This window comes from Macrobrachium nipponense, chromosome 42 (genome assembly GCF_015104395.2).
Source record: "Macrobrachium nipponense isolate FS-2020 chromosome 42, ASM1510439v2, whole genome shotgun sequence".
Lineage (NCBI taxonomy): Eukaryota > Metazoa > Arthropoda > Malacostraca > Decapoda > Palaemonidae > Macrobrachium > Macrobrachium nipponense.
This window is the reverse complement of record NC_061103.1, coordinates 32,995,728-33,013,699: the sequence shown is the minus strand read 5'-3', so window position 1 is coordinate 33,013,699 and position 17,972 is coordinate 32,995,728. Positions and strand designations below refer to the sequence as shown.

Genomic DNA, 17,972 nt, shown 5'->3' with positions numbered 1-17,972 from the left:
GTGATTATTTTCTGTTAGTTTTTTAAATTACAGCTGAGTAACATGCACAATCTGTTTACAGTACCCTGTAGAAGTTACAGAAAATGGAAAATTGATGAATTTCCCCAGGTAATCTTCAGTTTCACCGGCTAATCCAGATTCTGGATAATTAATTACTACTTATGGTATCAGTTATTTTTACTAATATCTGTACATTAATTTTTTGTAAAAGTATGCACCTCAACTATGCAAATGATATTTTCATTTTGGTAAATACTGTACCTTTATATGAGATATCATGCAAAAGAGAGTTAATTGTGGTATCGTCCACATTTTTTTATTTAGGGACAGATAAAAGAGAGAAAGCTACTAACCAAGTCAGCTGTTTACTCCTTTCATGCTTCCAATTCAGTTCCATTATTAACAGCAGTTGCATTTGTAGATAAAAGTTGTATTTTCATTATATTTTAATTTTCTAGGTATATGGCATTATTTCAGTGAAATCATCTTGCTATGAGTAAATGTTGTATATGCATGCATTTGTTGTGCAAGTTATCTTACTTGCATTATTTGAGGTAGTTTGAAATGAAAAAGTCTTTTGCAAAAGTTTTAATTGATATGGAAGTTATTATTTTTAGTTATTTAGTATGTAGTACTAGTAGTATTTTATCTTAGGATGCAAACAAACTTCTTATATATAGTTATATTCAAAATGCTCATGTGTGGAAGTTTCATGAATGGTAACTTCATAATAATTATACAAGAGCTGTCTGTAAATGTTCTGTGCAAGAAACTTTAGTTTTTGGGGCCTTTTAAATAAGTTACCAGTAAGGCAGCTTTTTAAATTTTCTAGTAGTACCAGGTCATTACGCCAAACTTCATAAATCAATCAGTCCGCTGTATAAATTGCCAAATTATGGTGGTGCTCTCATAATTACATAAGTGCTCATCAGCTTGAAAAGGCTGAGAACTGGTGCTGTTGAACAGTGGAAAATAAGTGTGGAAATAATGATAAAAACAAAATTAGTTTGGGATAATCTGACATTGTTGTTGTACAGTAAAGTAACAATTGTTTGTTAAGTACATAAATATATAATAATTTGTACTATACCATTTGAGAGATGAGAAACAGTTATAGCATTAATGCATACATTTTTTATGGTTGCTGTTTTTTTTATTTGAATTCTGATGTACAGTATTTACATAAATTTTTATATCTTAGGCAGCTGCCAAAATTTCAAGATATTGTCCCATATACTGGAGTATCTAAATTACTTTTGTTCTAACTATATATTGAAAAGTAAATGGTATATAATAATAGAAATTTACTCTCGACATGGTTCGGGGTCCCGTTGCTGAATAACCACTGGTTCCATGCAACGTAAAAACACCACACAAACAAACAAATAGGTATAAATAATAACAGGCAACTTAAAGAACTGGGCAATGTTACAGTTTACTGTACTCTGCTTTGCTTTGCCTTACAGTATAGTTTTACTGGTTATGGTAATGTTTCAGCAGTGTTGTTTCTTGCATTTTTTTTTCTCGTACGGAACAAAATCCCTGATTTTGTTTATTGAATGTATGCAAATGTTCACTTATGTATTTGACAAAGGAGAAACAATGCCTTTAGTTTGCACGGTGGATGATCTTATTAAAGGAAGAATGTTGCAGTAGTGTACATATACATAAAGTACATTATGCATTGTACATACTCAGCATAGTACATTCATCTGGCAGTCATTTACCTAATAGTAGTATCTTTTGTTACCATAGCTGAACAGCAATGAACATGTGTTTTCCCAAGCAGAGCTGACACATTAGACATTTTTCATTTTCTTATGCAGGTAAAAAGCTGAAGAGAAAATTGGTTTCTCAACTGAGGTGGTCAAAATATTACTCTCCAGCATGTGTATTTAATTCCTTTTTTTTTTTCCAACCATACAAAAGGATATGATTTTCATACAGAAGGTCAATTGGTCCTTTGAGTTACATCTCGAATAGCAGGTAAGTGGAACAACCTAGTGGTTTCCATACAGAAAATGTTATATAAATCCACAGAAGAAATAGGTAATGTTTTTACTAACATTTGAAGTTGATACATCCCTGTAAACCATGTAAAACCCCTATATTTCATTTTCTTTTTCATACCTACCAAACAAGCCATGGCATAAAAACTTACATAAATGTTAGGTGAATATGGAAATAACCAGTTCTAATAAAAATTGGTGTTTTATACACTTTCACCTTTTTGTGCTTACTAGTAAAACAAAGTCATGGGTCTTGCCTTACATTTTATTCACATAAATACAAAATAAATTAGTAATAAATAAGAAAAGAATGACTAGATCCTTATATGAGATTTATGTCATAAGTAGTAATACCCAGTTTGCATGTGGAAATAGATGTAATAGTACCATGGAAAAAGTGTATCAAAATATAAGAAAGCTGTGAGATGAAGAATTTTAGTATGTAAATACAGGCAGTTCCCCGGTTATCGAGGGGGGGGGGGGGGGGGGGGGGGGTGGGGGGGGGGGGGTTCGTTCTTGGCCGGGTGCTGATAAGCAAAAACTGCCATTTACTGAAACTCAGCGATTTATGGCACTGATAATCGGTTAATTGAACCTCTGTCAGGTATGTTATCAGCCCCTTATGGGACCGATAACCGGAACTCGGAGCGTTATGACGCCATAAATCACAGATTTTATGGCGCAAGGCAAGTGCCATAAAACCGGATCGCCATTAACCGTGTTTGCCGATAACCGTGGACTGCCTGTATAATCAAAATTATAATGGCACATTAATTATGCTAAATCATATCTGTAAACCAGTAAGGTAACAGGTACAAAGCCAACTTATAATTTGCCTTCATTTGCAAGGCCAATACATTGGCAGTACAGTAATGATGCCTGTACAGAAGTATTCAGTTCAATGAAAACATTGGAACAGAAATGAGCAAAATCTTGTTTAAAATACCTTTGAGATCATCTTACATTATGTATGACTTCATTATGAATACCCTAGAGACTAAAATAGGCGACTGTACAGCTGCACAACACCAGGACTAGAGAGAATTGTAATACTGTAAATGCGTACCTTTCATCCAATTAAAAAAATTTACCATTTGACCTAACCTGTAAAATTTAGGGTGCTATCACATTTCCCTTTTTAAGGGCTCAAGACGGATCTTCTGTTTTCAAATCTGGTGGAGCATCAAAGTTTGCATTACCAATGACACTCTCAATTGATCCTAAGCCACTTACTTCTTCCACAAGCTCCTCTGGCTCACTCTTTATATCTATGTTTGAGTAATCTGTACTATCACTGGAATTTTCATTTTTGTCATCTTTAGATTGGGTGTTGTCACCTGCTGCTGCAGCTGCAGCGGCAGCTCTCATTTCATTCTTGTATTGCTCCACTTTCTCTGGGTCTCTTATACACTCATGAGTATGAACATAAACTTGCCTTTTGAATACTCTCCCGCACCAGGTACAAGGAAATCTCCTAGCACCTTGGGCATGGAAGGTCTTCAGATGATTTACAAGACTAATTCGTGTACAGAATTTCTTTGAACAGATATCACATTCATAATTTTTAATCCCTAAATGTGTGTCTATATGTCTTCTGAGGTGAGCTTTGCGATAAAACCGACTGTTGCAATGTTCACACTCGTAACGTCTTTCTTCTTCTCCCCCGTGCAGTACAACATGTTTAGCCAAACATGATCGGCTTCTGAAACTTCGACTGCAATGGCTGCATGAATAGGGTTTTTCTCCAGTGTGAATTCGTTCATGCATTGTCATATTATATTTCTGTAAAAATTTCACCCCACAGAACCTGCAAGCATATTGTTTCAGCCCAGTATGAATTTTTTCATGTTGTCTCAATCCTCCTGTTGTTTTAAAACATAGAGAACACAGCTTGCACTTGTAAGGTCTTTCAGTTCGATGCGTTGCCATGTGAGCTGCTAGTGTGCCAGATTCCCCGAAACATCTACCACACATTTCACAGTGAAACGGTTTTTCACCTGTATGGACACGAACATGTTTACGCATTGTGGATTTGTCTGAAAAGGCTTTGGTGCAATAAGTACATTTGTAAGGTTTCTTTCCCAAGTGAATGTTCATATGGATTTGCAAAGAATACCTGGCTGTAAAGGAAGTCCCACATTCACCACAGGTATAGGGCTTTTCTCCCGTGTGAGTCCTCATGTGATATTTGAGGTGCTCTTTCCGCCGAAAAGTTTTCCCACAAACCTCACAAGGTTCAGTTCGTATGTCTTCATGTATATCTCTGTGCTTTTTAAAGTTACCTGGAAGACTGAATCTTTTTCCACACACCTTACATTGGTAAGGCTTTTCTCCTGTGTGAGTTCTCATGTGTCGCTTCATGCTTGTTTTATCTCCAAAACTTTTTTGACAAAAATAACAAATAATAAGCCCATCCCTCTGATGGTCTTCAAAATGTTTTGCTAATGCTTTGATATCAGAACACACTGTTTGACAATATGCACAGGTCAGGCTTGGCATTGGTGTTGGCTCACTTTGGACTAGTGCTTGTGAGGAGTCTGTTTCAGAATCTTCTTCCTCCATTACATTGGGTTTCTTTTCACTGCTTTTATTTGAAACTACACTGTTTTGGATTGGACTTGCTCCAGTAACAGGTGCGCTAACAGTAGCAGCTTCAAACAACTCATGAGGTTTTTCAAGATGGACGCGGTGAGGAGTGCCAAAAAAGATTTTTATCTTAAATGGACTTATTATGTTTACACTTGGCAATATTAGACTTGTAGCAGGAGTAGGCATCACAGGAACATTAACAGCTTCTTCTTCAGCTGGAGGCTGTTCTCCTTCGTCTATTTGAAGTGGACCGAGGGAACTATCTGAACTGTAATCATCATCACCATCATTATCTTTTGATTCCTTATTTGTATCATTTTCTTCTTTAATATGCACTTCTGTAATAGACTTATTTTCTTCCTTACTTTCATCTTTGGTTACTTTTATTTCTTCCTTGAGAAGTCCAGCAAAAAGTCCTTTGTTTGATGATATTTCCTGATCTAATGAAATACTTTTATCAACAGACCAAGAATTACCATTTCCACTTTTTTCAGCATCTGTAAGCCTCATTATTTCTTGACTGAAGGCTTCAACTGACATGTCATTTTCATCAATGTTATCAACTGGTTCATCTTTGATGTTGACATCCCCAAATATATCCCGAATAGAAGGACAGTGATTTGTACATACTTCTGCAAGGCTACTTGATGCTTCTGTGTTTTTAGTTGTAGTTCCCTCTTCCGCTGGTTCGCTCTTTATTTTATTGTCCTGGAGCTGATTTAAACCACCTTTATATCTACCAGACTGGTAGCTGACTTCTGATAAACATCGTTCAAGTATGTCCTCCCAGGATCTCCCTTCTTTTTGAGTTTGTGCATTTACTAAACTTTGAATCTCTGGTTTAACATCCCCTTCAACTGCATTGGAACTTCTTGGATCATCTTTTCCTTGTGATGTATTAGTCATATTTGCATTTAGATTAAAAGTGTTGTCATCAAGAACAATGTATTCAACATCACCAGATAGAGTACTCATTATCGTGGGCAAAGACTCACATTCTTCACCTAACAGTTCAGATTCAGGTTCTTCATTTCTTATAGTCATGAGACTCTTTCTTCTACCTTGTGGTTTGTTGTTGAAAGTTGAGGTGTTGGTTAAAGATTTAACACCTTTCTTCCTGGGAGTTTTTCTCACTTTCTGATCTGAAGTTATTTTCTTTAGCTGCCCTTTTGCTTTCGATTTCCCCGTCATGACTGCAAAAATATACTTGTTTCTAGGAATGTCTGCGGGAGAATTGGAGGAAATATTATCTGAATATTGGTATGATTCTGCAGAACACTTGTCACCACACCTATGATTGGTAGTAAGGTAAATGTGGAGTCTTGGGGTTGAACAATTACACTTGGTATCGTGGAGTTGTAAAATTTTACATTTATAATGAATAGCCTCTACTGTTAAATTATTAGGTAGTGATACAATTTTCCTTTCAGTTATTTTTCCTTCATCAGAACCTCTTGTTTCAAAGTCAGGCAGGTTTGCTCTCTTTCGACTGAGTAACAACCTGCTTTTAAGTAAACTTCTTTGTGCCAGGTGTTTGACTGAAGATGTACAAAAGTGTCTAAAGTAATTTTTAGAACTTCCACTTATTTTCCCAACTTCTTTTACATCACTGTTTGAGGTGTTCATCAGAGGCCTCCCATCTTGTAACTTCAGAGTGTGTGTTGTAATGTTTTTTGGTTTGATTTCCTTATACCTCTTCACAACAGAAGCTGAACTCCGGACGTGGCATAGATCAGGTGAACTTTCTTTTGTTTCCAACAGTATTGTACCTGATGTCTGCAGAGAAGGAATGGAAGAATTCACAAATTTCAAGGAAGTACTGGCTTGCCTCTTCTGTCTTTTCAGACGTTTCAAATGGAAGCCCCTTAATTTATGTAAATAAAAATTAGAAGATGACTTACTGGGCATACTGAGAATGGTCCATTCCAAGAATGATAATAAATGAGTATTCAAGTCATTGTGCAAAATTGTCAAAGGACCACTTTTTCGCCCACAAACACAATATGGCTATTGTGATGACTAGAAAGATGAAACCACAGAACTGCACTTAGTTCATGGCAGCATTATCTGCATGGCACTAGTTTCTCCATCATCGATGTCTTGTCATCTGGAAAAGAGAATATGTACCCATTAGACACCTTTCAGACATGATAGTACTGTGCTATAATACTATACTCATAGTACTATATTCAGACATGAAAATACTAGAGTAATTAAAAACATTTAAAATTGCTCGAGTAAAACGTTTTTACAAAATGCATGGCACTAGACAAGTACATAATGTTTTCTATACTAAATATTCATTAAAGTACAGTTCCCTATATCAAAATATAGTGCTATATAAGTTATCATAAGACCTTGAAAAATTTAGGTTATTCATAAAATCCATACAAGAGAAATCCTTAAGGGAAATACAATATAATCTCATTAGATGACATATACAATTTAAACCAAACTTCACATATTTTGATATAAAACTTGCATTTACAAGGTAAAGTTAACAAATTCTTGTAGCAAGTTGAAGGTACTATACTTAATTGATAACAATCACAAGTCAGCATATTCTAAATTCATTTTTTCAACACAAACACCTTTCATTTGTTGTGCAAAATCTCACATGCTATTCTAGTGCAGAAAAAAAAAAATCAGCATGCTCCAGTACAATAGGTTAACGATTCAAAAAAAAGTTTCCCTTGGTTAACTAAATAACTTTCTGTCTGCCAAGAAGTCAACAAATACCAGAGATTTTAACTTTTAGGACCAGTCAAGATTACTATGGATTATTTCCATATTTCGTTTTTTGTTCAATTCATTACTTTCCAATTGTATGGTATAATTCGTTCTTGTGTTGTGGGATATTAGTTCAAGAAAATGTCAGTATCTTCATTGTATATAACTGATATTCTTGAAATATTTTGTAGTAGTTTTACATTCTGTTTTGAAGTCTACAGGTATAGCTTATGTGTCACTAGGAACGAGTTGGTAGCAAGTTAGATTTTTGCCTTAGTGCCCAATTGTTCACTACTACTTATTTTGGCTGATTACAGAGGTGACCAACTCTTAAAAGAAATAAGAAAACTTGACGTAGCCTAGCCCTAACAGTAGAAATAGCTTATCCTACTAAACTCCAATGCTAGATGAGACCGAAAGAAAAGTGAAAAATGTTGCCAAACAATAAAACAAAAGAGGCTCATAAAAAAGTTGATCTGGGCAGCCAAAATCGTGGAACTGAAGATGGTTCCTGAGCATTTCATTTCAATTACACTTGAAGCATCAGCCAGTTTGATTTCTTTGGGTCTCTGTTAGTTCCCTAGTGGGACCTCTAGAACGAAAGCTTGGCCATCAAGTTTTGTAATCAAGATGATGATTACTGGTCATATAACTTGGTTTCATGACTTCAACGAGCTGACATAGGTCTCAGTGGTCCCCAAGATTACTCATTTGCACAACAAAGACATTCCCTACAAATCGAACGTCGTGAGAATAATTTATCTTTTACTCTGAAAGCTTTCCTTGTATAAAATTAATCCCAAAACTTCATACTATGCGGTATGAGCTTAGCATAACTGTTAGGCTTACTTAATGTAACCTGCAAACTGGGATAAGCTAGAAAAGTTATGAAATAGACTTTTAAATTCATGATTTGAGGATAGGCTCTACAGTAAAAAAAATGTAATAAAAGAAATGAGAATAAAACCACTAAAAATAAGGAAAATCAGCATTTAGATCCATTATACTCCATAACGTTTAGGCCAAAAATTCAGTTTTTTTTAATCAATTGCAGCTAGATAAGTTATTTAAAAAAGGTGGATAATGAACATCCCACATTTTATTATAAGCACCATTATCCACCCAAAAAGACTAAACTTTCCTCAGAATTTTTTACTCTTCTTTCCTCTTTTCCCAAAGTTATCTTGAAAAATATACCGGCACTGTCCCTTAATGAGAATGGTTTGGTGCTCCATTAAATAGTAGGTACTACACAAAAACAATGTTACATGATTAATTTGCTCTAATGAACCAGTGATTTCATGAACCAAGACTTAGAAGAAATAATTTCAAACTAATCAATACCCAATATAGATATATATATATATATATATATATATATATATATAATCACATTAGAAATAATCACAAATCTTTAGAGAATCAAGAATGACCATATTAGAATTTGAAAAATACTGACGTGATACATTATAGTCTTAAGATGACTTCACACTTACGAAAGATAAAAATAAAAAATTACCGATTTTACTGGAAATACCAATCATCATTTTGAAAGCAGCAATAGCATTTAGAAAATAATAAAAATACGTACCAGCTTTACCAACAAAAAAGGAACTTTTGACAAATTTGAGGGTTTTGGCTGGAAAGGGCAAACATGGCAACTTAGATTTCGACGGTCTGGAATTAAATACCGCCGGCAAATGCAACGTAAAGTTGTATTTCTAAAATTCTCACTTTGATATACATATCGAGTTGCTGAAAAACAAAATATTTATTCTCGTGAAGGCTGAGAAACTTTTTGTAAGAAGAGTTAAGACTTTAATTAAAAAGTAGGTTAATGGGATGTATATATGGTTATTTCAGCCCATTAGGAGGCGGCAAGCCTGGAAATACAATACATATTAGACACTTATTACCGATTGGCTTTCAGTATTAAGGTTGACATCGTTGAGGTAGGTAGTCAACAGTTAGTCCATTCTTGTGGTCTTGTACAAACGTTAGCTTTGTCTTTTTGGTGAAATACATCAGCAAGGCTTTCGAAGCAAAAGGTTCGTACAGTTTACATGTCTATAATATTTATTTTTAGTTTAGAGGCCACTTTCCACAGTTACTGATATACGCTGCACCAGACACGTTGTCAGAGAAGGGTGCGTGCCCTTACCAGGGGTTATGTTGCCCCTATCTGTCAGTCAGTCCATTTATCTATCTATATCTGGATTAAGCCAAGCAAGTATACCCGATTTATGACGTATCCCTTGAACAGTCCTTATAAACACATTTCAATTTAGGTTAAGATTAGTCCGTAGAGATGGAACACGGCCAGTCAAAAGTCGCTGTGCTTCCAACGTTAGGTTGAGCTAAATTTTATTTTATCAATTTATTTTACTTTTGTGACGACGGCGATCACAAATCCCTGATTCTTTTGTGATCCAAGTGTATTTTACCGTAGATGTTGCCACTGATCAACCAAGAAACCCGGAATTCCAGCAGCAGTCTTATAGGCCTAGTGAGCAGATGTAAACAATTCCAAAATGTCATAAACGATCAGCTTTCGTAAAAATATAACCATGGATGACTTGCGAGTTATAAGATAAAATTACATCAGTTTTGTTTATTTGTATATGATTGCACCAGTATATCATGCATTGTACAAGGATTCCGAAAACTGTAAAAAAAAAAAAAAAAAAATTCATTATTGCTTACGGACGGGCGCAACAAAAGAGATTGTAAGCACTGCTTTATTAGTAGCAAATTTAAAACGTTTTACGGTTGTCACCATAGTTTAGTCAGTCATGTTATCGCATAGGTTTTCCTGATAGGTTGAGAATTACATTGATATATTGTACTAAACGTATCACGTATGATCTGTAGTGTTGGAAATTCTACTATAAACTCAGATTAGTTTATTTAGAATATTACGTTTTGTGTAAACAATGTATATTATTCCGGGAGGCATTTTCAAAGGAATTACTATAGACCTAGTAATATGCGTCAGCATTCGTGTATAAGTATATATAGTCATTGATTAGCTAGAAAAGTAGGCTATGCTTTTTCAACAGCTAAAACGGATAACACATGAAAAAACAAGGACAATGAAATGTATGTATAAAACAACTAAAGCACACAAGCTCGATGAATATTTATGATTGTCAATCAATATGATTGCCAATCGCAAGTCAAGCGCTTGGCCTTTGTCCCAAATTCTGTAGTATTCTATTCTTAAGATTGTCAAGCAGTGACCGACATTAAGTTTTTAATTTTTCACTGATAATGGCGTTTGGCCATCTACTAGGTCCGAAAAGGCGCGTATACCATAATTCGACGGTAAATATTTCAGTCATACTATAGATGCATTTTCTGCTTTATGTATGTGGGTTGACATCAGGAAACATTACAAATAAAAATTTGGATTCAAGGCAGGAGTATTGGCTAGATCGTATTATGAGAGAGAGAGAGAGAGAAGAGAGAGACTGGTATGGTTTAGATACGTGATGAGAAGGTATACGGAACAGTTGGTAAAAATAACCGTAGGTTTAGTAGTTACAGGACGAAGGCCCGAATAAGCATGGAAAAGGGTGATAATAATTTAGAATTAATAGGGGTTCCGGTAGAAAGTCCTTAGAGCAAGAGAGAAGGGGAGAGCATTTGTTTCATGGAGTTAATGACTATGATTAGACGGGATTGCTATTTTAGTAAAATTAAAACAATACGAGAACACTAATTGGGTTGAATCTCATATGGGAACAGTGATATTCAGAACAGGTTCTCAATGATTTGGAGATAGAAGATTGAAGTCGCATACGCAATTAAGGTTGTACATACCTTAGGTCAAGAATGGTCTGTTTTGCTTTATGGACATGAAGTATATGATCATGAAAGAGGATTCAGATGGTAGGATAGTTAGAAATGACATCATATGGGATATTATATTAGTTACAGAAATAGACCGAACAATGATGAAAGGAAAATTGAGATGGCTAGGGCAAGACCTTCAACAACCCCTAGGAAGTGTAGTATGTGGTAGTGTCATCGGAATTATATAATTATATACATAACATACCATAACATACATACACACACACAACACACACACACACATATATATATAATATATATATATATATATATATGTGTGTGTGTGTGTGTCGTGTGTGCGTGTGTGTATTATCAATTAATATCAAATTAAATTTACTTTGGGAATAAATTACATCCAAAGGGGATTACGTAGATTAAGGGCATCTGCCCCAGCAAGGTTTTGAACCTTTGCATTTTGGTTTTGATACATACGTAGGTAAAACAGTTGACTTAAACCACATATATCAATATATGTTTATATAATATATATATATATATATATATATATATATTATATATACATATACATATGAACTGGATACGGTATTACAAAATGTTCAAGACTTTGAAGGGGAATGAGTATTTATGCCAGGGTTAGCAGGTTGATGCAGGGTAAAGGCTGTTAAGCTGGGTGAAGGAGTAGTAGTTTGTATGAAACTGAACTTGGCAGGCGAGAAGGTGGCTTTAAGAAATAAGTAAGACTGGTATATATAGAGAAGACATATTTGTGGTAAGTGCGAGAATGAAAAAGATAAATGAGTGTTATATAAAAATTCAAAGCCGGGTCACAAAATCAGAATGTGACGTGAGAAGGAATGAAAACATAATAATTGGAGGAGTAATGAAATGAAAGGTTAATGAAGGAAAAAATGAGTGTTTTTAGAGTAGTAGCAGATAGAAATTACCGTGTAGCTGTATATCAGAAAAGAATATAAGGGGTCTAGGAACAAATAGTTCAGATAAGCAAAATATATTGAGAATTTAATCCCAGCAAGTATTTAAAGGAGAAAGTACGAAGTTGCCGTATAGAAAGGTAATTGTAGAAGAAAGGGCTATGACAGATGAATCTGATATTCAAAGATGCAATTGAAGGTCATTTCTGTCAGTACAGTATCCCTTTGTTGAATGTTGAGGATAGAAGGCAGGGAGCCCTGAACGATCCAGGAGTGAAACAGGTAAATTTAAGTTGAAGAATGAAAATGCACTAAGGGTTCTTACTGGATTAAAGGTGAGATGCATGTGGCAAGATTTTGACAGCACAGATGAGTGGCTGATCAAAATGAGAAAGATATTTGCGGTTGAGGTAATGATTCCAAGAGAATGATTTCCTTAGTATATGGGAAAAGACAATCGACCTGTCTGTGGGAATGACTGAAAAACATTAACGTGCCAGGGATACCCCATAACGGGATTTTGTTTGAGGAAAGATAAGACAGAATCATGGAATTCAAAAAGGGAAGGACTACGTAGGTTTAGGCGCGTGAGAGAACGTTAGTACGAAACTGCCGTGCGTGGCTAATATGGACCAGAAAATGCTTAAGACTTTTTATTATATAGAGATGTAAAGTGGAGTTTATATCATATTGAGATATAAAATAAAGTTTTTATTATGGAAGTTTAAAGTAGAGGGAGCTGAAAAGTTTATATTATGGAAGTGTAAAGTAGAGGGAGCTGAAGAGGTTTTGGTGTCGATTTTATACTGATGAAAATAATTATTAGTTTACAAAAAAAAAAAAAAAAAAAAAAAAAAAAAAAAAAAACAAAAAAAAAAAAAAAAAAAAAAAAAAAAAATAAGAGAGCGAGGTGTGTTTCGTAGTGTGTAGTAGGGAAAACAATTGATTTGTTGTTGAAGTGGTTCTTATTAAAGGCCTGTCCACACTAGGAAACATTGTTTGCAAACCATGTTTCCTGTCCGGACCTCAGTTGTCGTCAAGATGCTTCTCGGTGCAGCAGCCTCCGTATTCTGCTTTGGGTAATTTAATGCCCTCGCGGAGGGGTAACGAAGTTTTTAGGAAAATGAGCGTGTCATGCTGACTTGCTTCTGGCGGAATTGAAAATAGATACATATGTACATAGTATATACACGTATACATACATACATTAAACGTATAAATTCATGTTTATAAACGGTACATGCATATATGAATATATACACATGTACATGTGCAGACATATACATATATGCATGTATACATGTGTATATAAATAAAAATATACATGTGTATATAAACATATACACACAGAAACACTAAATGTTTTCCATTCTGGATGGGAAAGAAATATGCGGTAAAAAGTGTTGCAAACAATGTTACCTAGTGTGGACAGGCCTTAACTAGATCATAAGGTATCGTGTCTCCATAAGTATTGTTAATTTTTAATCCAAGGAAGATGAAAGTCTGGAAAATTTTGTACAGTTGCGCAATTTGTTTACCAAAGAATAGCGGTCACGAATGAAGCATAGCTTGGTTGATGTTCGCAGATGATGGTTTTAGTTGGTGATAACGAAAAGCGAATAAAAGTTTCACAGACTGGGAAAAGATATATCAGACACCGATTGCTAGCAAGAGTTAGGCTATGAAAGTGACTTGAAACCAGATATTAATGAGGAATGTGTAATGATTGAAGGTCAGAGAATATGAAAAGCAAGAAATTTATCAGGATCAGTGTAAGGGATTTGGAGGAGGCGCGGAAGCCGAAGTTGGACCGCAAAAAGCAAGGTCTATAAAACTTGGTAAAAAGGGATTGAAATATGATTGTTGATTTGAAATCAAGAAAAGGTTGAAGCTTCCAAGATTAGTGGCCTATTTTATATTAGTGGAATTGGAAGGACTAGGTTGTAAAACGGTTAGCCTAGATGTTCTTTAGAGAAGGGAGGACGATAGGCTGGTGAAAAGTGTCTAGTTCAGAAGTGTAGTAAGGAAGCAGAAAATGACCGGGAAAGTTTCCTTAATATCCAAAAGTAAACGCGCCCTTACAGAATAAATTAGACAGTATAAACTGACCTATCTCAATCTCTAGATCCGCGCTGTAAGAGGTGGAACGTTCGACTTATTGGTGGCTAGAAGGAAAAATTGAATAACGGAAATGCACGCGTGGTTTATGTACGTATCACTACAATGACGTCATAGCATGATTATGTATTGCTTATGTTAACGAATCACGTCATTGTGGGCGTCAGGATTCTGATATTTTAACGGATTTAAAGGGTATTTTAAAAATATTTAATGAATACCACGAATCACAGTTTGGCATACACTATATGAATATTCTAATACTGAAACTGCGGAGGCACCATGATATTCTTATTTGGGGACGCTGTGATATCTCCTTATTTAAGTCTAGCATGTGTGATGAACATACAATTATATATGCATATATATATATATATATATATATATATATATATATATATTAAATCAGTTTCTTTTAATATTTCGAGAAACCACGATACTATGAAGAACGAGATCTTGGTTAAGTTTTAGACCCATAACAATGGCGGTATTTGATAGTTAAACCAGTAATTTAATGATTTTCATCTTTAAAAAATTTAAATCCACGGTTTTCAATTGTTTACCAAGGAGCGTTCTTTATAATAATAAAAAAAAACTCTAAATTGCGCCCGGCAATATAAACGCCGCTCACACGAAACAACAAGCTATGATGATAAACTCGATTTCGCGAGAGTGATTGCGTGCATGTGCCAAACTAGCAGATTTCAACCAACCTACTCTTAACTCGATAGAACGTCCCTGACAAAATCAATACAGCGGCAGGGACAGCTCGAGCAGCCTTGCCAAGTACTAAATGCAGCTCCACCCGCTCCCTTGAGCGCTCGATCTCTCTCACTCTCTCTCTCTTTTCTATCCCTCTCTCCGTGTTTGTGTGTGTGTATGTTCGTTCCCGAGTTCTCGATGTCACGTTCCTACCAGCACTGGCTGGCGTGCGCATTCTCCGCGTGTAACAATATCTGAGAGACGACTTCACTACGTAATGGTTATATCTATTACTCATTTGCATAACGTTCCTATGTAAATAACGTCAAGTCACCTGCTTTTCCTGTAGTAGTCAATAGCAAAAGGCTCCGTTAACTTAATTTTTGCTTGTCATGCCAAAGACGGGTGGGGAAACTTTCATTCATAAAAAATCAATATTAACGGAGGCCATTCAAAGTCTGCGTCCTCCCTAGACTTCCCCGATAGCCCTGTCAACGATTGTCACCTTTACTTTATCACCGAATGCCGTTCAATCTTATCGTGGGGCGGCAGCCGAACGGACGAAAACGACCTAAAGCAGTTTATTATGTAAGACATGGCTTACCGTCGGCGAGAGCTTGGCACGTAGGTCCCCTCTTACTTCCCCTCACAAACGTAACCATATTTCGAACAGTTGCATATTTCTCGCGAGACATTATCACAAGTCATATTATGATCGCTGTGTACACGTGAACACCTTTACGGTGACACAGGTTTTCCGTACGTAAGCAAGGTTATCCGGCATACTGTTCTCGGTGGTGTACTGTTGGGGGATTTTTTGACTGGCAAAGCTGGCCCGCGGTTTTACGCCTCTACGTCACTCTGGCGTCATTGAGATACGTCTGAATCGTTTGGATAACGGCCCGTTTTACAAATTATCACTTCGCAATCAACCTCGGCTACAAATAAAGGAAAATACATGAGAAAGGGACGGCCTTACCTCCTGACGGAGCCTCGCAGCTGTAGTGATCCCCCCCTTGTCTGACTCCACTGAGAATAGCAGGGTCCGCTAGAATGATTCAAGGGCGGGAGTGTCACAAGGGTCAAATTCCCGCACACTCGAGTGACAGAGCTCGCCAGAAATAGCGTCGTCTGCTTTGCGCGTGCTCCGCTCTAAAGGACTCGTTTTCTCTCTCAAGCCGTATCTGAAAGATTTTCTATGATTTTAAAGGGGAACCAAGATAACACCGACTTTGTTATTACGACTGCAACACACTATTAGGCCTATGGCTGCCTGTGAGAGATAGGCTTATTATCTTGTAAAACATAACAACTATACTACCTACAATATAAGTATATCTGTCGCCGTTTTCATGAAGATAAAATTTTATGAAAAACTCTAAACGAAGGAAATACATTCCATCCAAACATCTCTGACAGATGTTTCGAACGCGGTGATTACCTATACTACGTAGATTTTGTAAATTGCGTCATAATAAAGTGAATAGATGAACGTAAATGCATAGCACTTTGGTATTGTTAACATTGAAACGTTTCTTTTATATGACGTTCGTATAGTAATGACACTCTCTGACCTTACACTATTGGTAGGTAGTATACGTATTATTTAAGGCGTTTCTTTCATGTTCGTATTTTAACTGAATATGCCATCTTCACCGAAGGTGATATAATGAAAAGGAGTTGTACGTAGTTTCCTGTATAACTTAAAATTAGAAGAAGGCCGCAGCAGTAAGAAAACACAAATATAGTTTAATACCAAAACGAAAATTACTTGAAACGTTTAATTCATTCTTGTATAATTACTGTTGATAATTATATGGAATATTTCAAAATAAGTCAAATATAGTTATGTAAGTTAATAATTTTTTACTTATCGATCGTGGATGTGCAATGCCATAAAGTGTACGGAGTTGGTTAATCAATATAAATGTAAAGGGTGACGGGGATCAGCTGACATTCCGCTCCCAGGGAAAATCTAGGCAAAGACTTCTACAGAGTATTTACAGTAAATATGAAAATCTCTCTCTCTCTCTCTCTCTCTCTCTCTCTCTCTCTCTCTCTCTCTCTCTCTCTCTCCCCAGCAGTATATGTGGCTGTAATTGTATTTTATTTTCTCTGAAGCTACCCCTGCCTAGAGGAAAACAGTGATATAGATATGATATATATATATATATATATATATATATATAATATATATCTATATATATATATATATAATATATATATAGATGTATTATATTATTATATATATCATACATACATACATACATACATACATACATACATGCACACACGAAGTTATTAAACTGGAACCTATGAGGTCATTCAGCCGTGAAACGGAAATTGACACTAAAAGGTTTGAAAGGTGTAACAGGAGGAAAACCTGGCAGTTTCACTATGAATCATTTGTTAAGAGAGGGTGGAATGTAAGATGGAAGAAAGAGAATATGAACGGAGGTGCAGTGAAAGGAACGAAAGTGGTTGCAGCTATGGGCCGAAGGCACGCTTTAAGGAACCTTAAGTAATATCTACAGTGCACCGTATCACGTGCACTGACGGACCTACCCCCACTACGTAGGAGAAGAGATATAGAGATCTGATGTAGAAGTATACTGTTATACAGCATAAGATTGCTGGCACAAAGATTGGCACATCTGACTTTACACGTCCCACTACTGTCAGTTTTTATGAAACAAAGTTAATTGTTTTTGTGAGATCATCGCTGGTATCAGCGGAGCTGTTTCTTCAAATTTATGTATTTATTTAGGATATAGAGTTATGTATTGGTTAATATACTTTTTATATTACCTATACATTCAGTCATATTGATAAGTTGTTTTTTTTTCGTAATTTTTATGGAATCTCTAGGCTTCTTGTGTAAGGAAGTTATCATTATGAATTATAATAATAATAATAAGAACCAACAGCAAGACATGCCCTGTCCCTTTTATGTTTAATCGACAAACAGCTTCATTCCTGCTTTCTCCTAACGTCTGAACTGAGGTGTATCGGTTTTTTTTATATCTCCCCTTATATTTAATTATTTATCCCCTTTTCCTGTAACTTGCCTATCTTT

At 35.7% G+C, this 17,972-nt stretch overlaps 1 protein-coding gene across 3 annotated transcripts in view; it reads right to left on the bottom strand.

The window, feature by feature from the left end:
- Positions 1-1,312: 1,312 nt before the first annotated feature.
- The window catches only part of LOC135213061 (zinc finger and BTB domain-containing protein 11-like), an 18,116-nt gene continuing 1,456 nt past the window's right edge, over positions 1,313-17,972 (bottom strand). Inside the window, exons 2-3 of one of the 3 annotated variants that reach the window (XM_064246900.1) lie at positions 15,876-16,080; positions 1,313-6,705 (exon numbers count right to left, since the gene is read on the bottom strand). In XM_064246900.1, coding sequence (XP_064102970.1) covers positions 3,156-6,506 — 3,351 coding nt within the window. In that variant the 5' untranslated portion in view covers positions 6,507-6,705; positions 15,876-16,080 and the 3' untranslated portion in view covers positions 1,313-3,155. Of the gene's footprint in view, positions 6,706-15,500; positions 15,812-15,875; positions 16,081-17,972 lie in introns of those variants that run through there. The other 2 variants (XM_064246902.1, XM_064246901.1) reach the window with 2 other exon arrangements.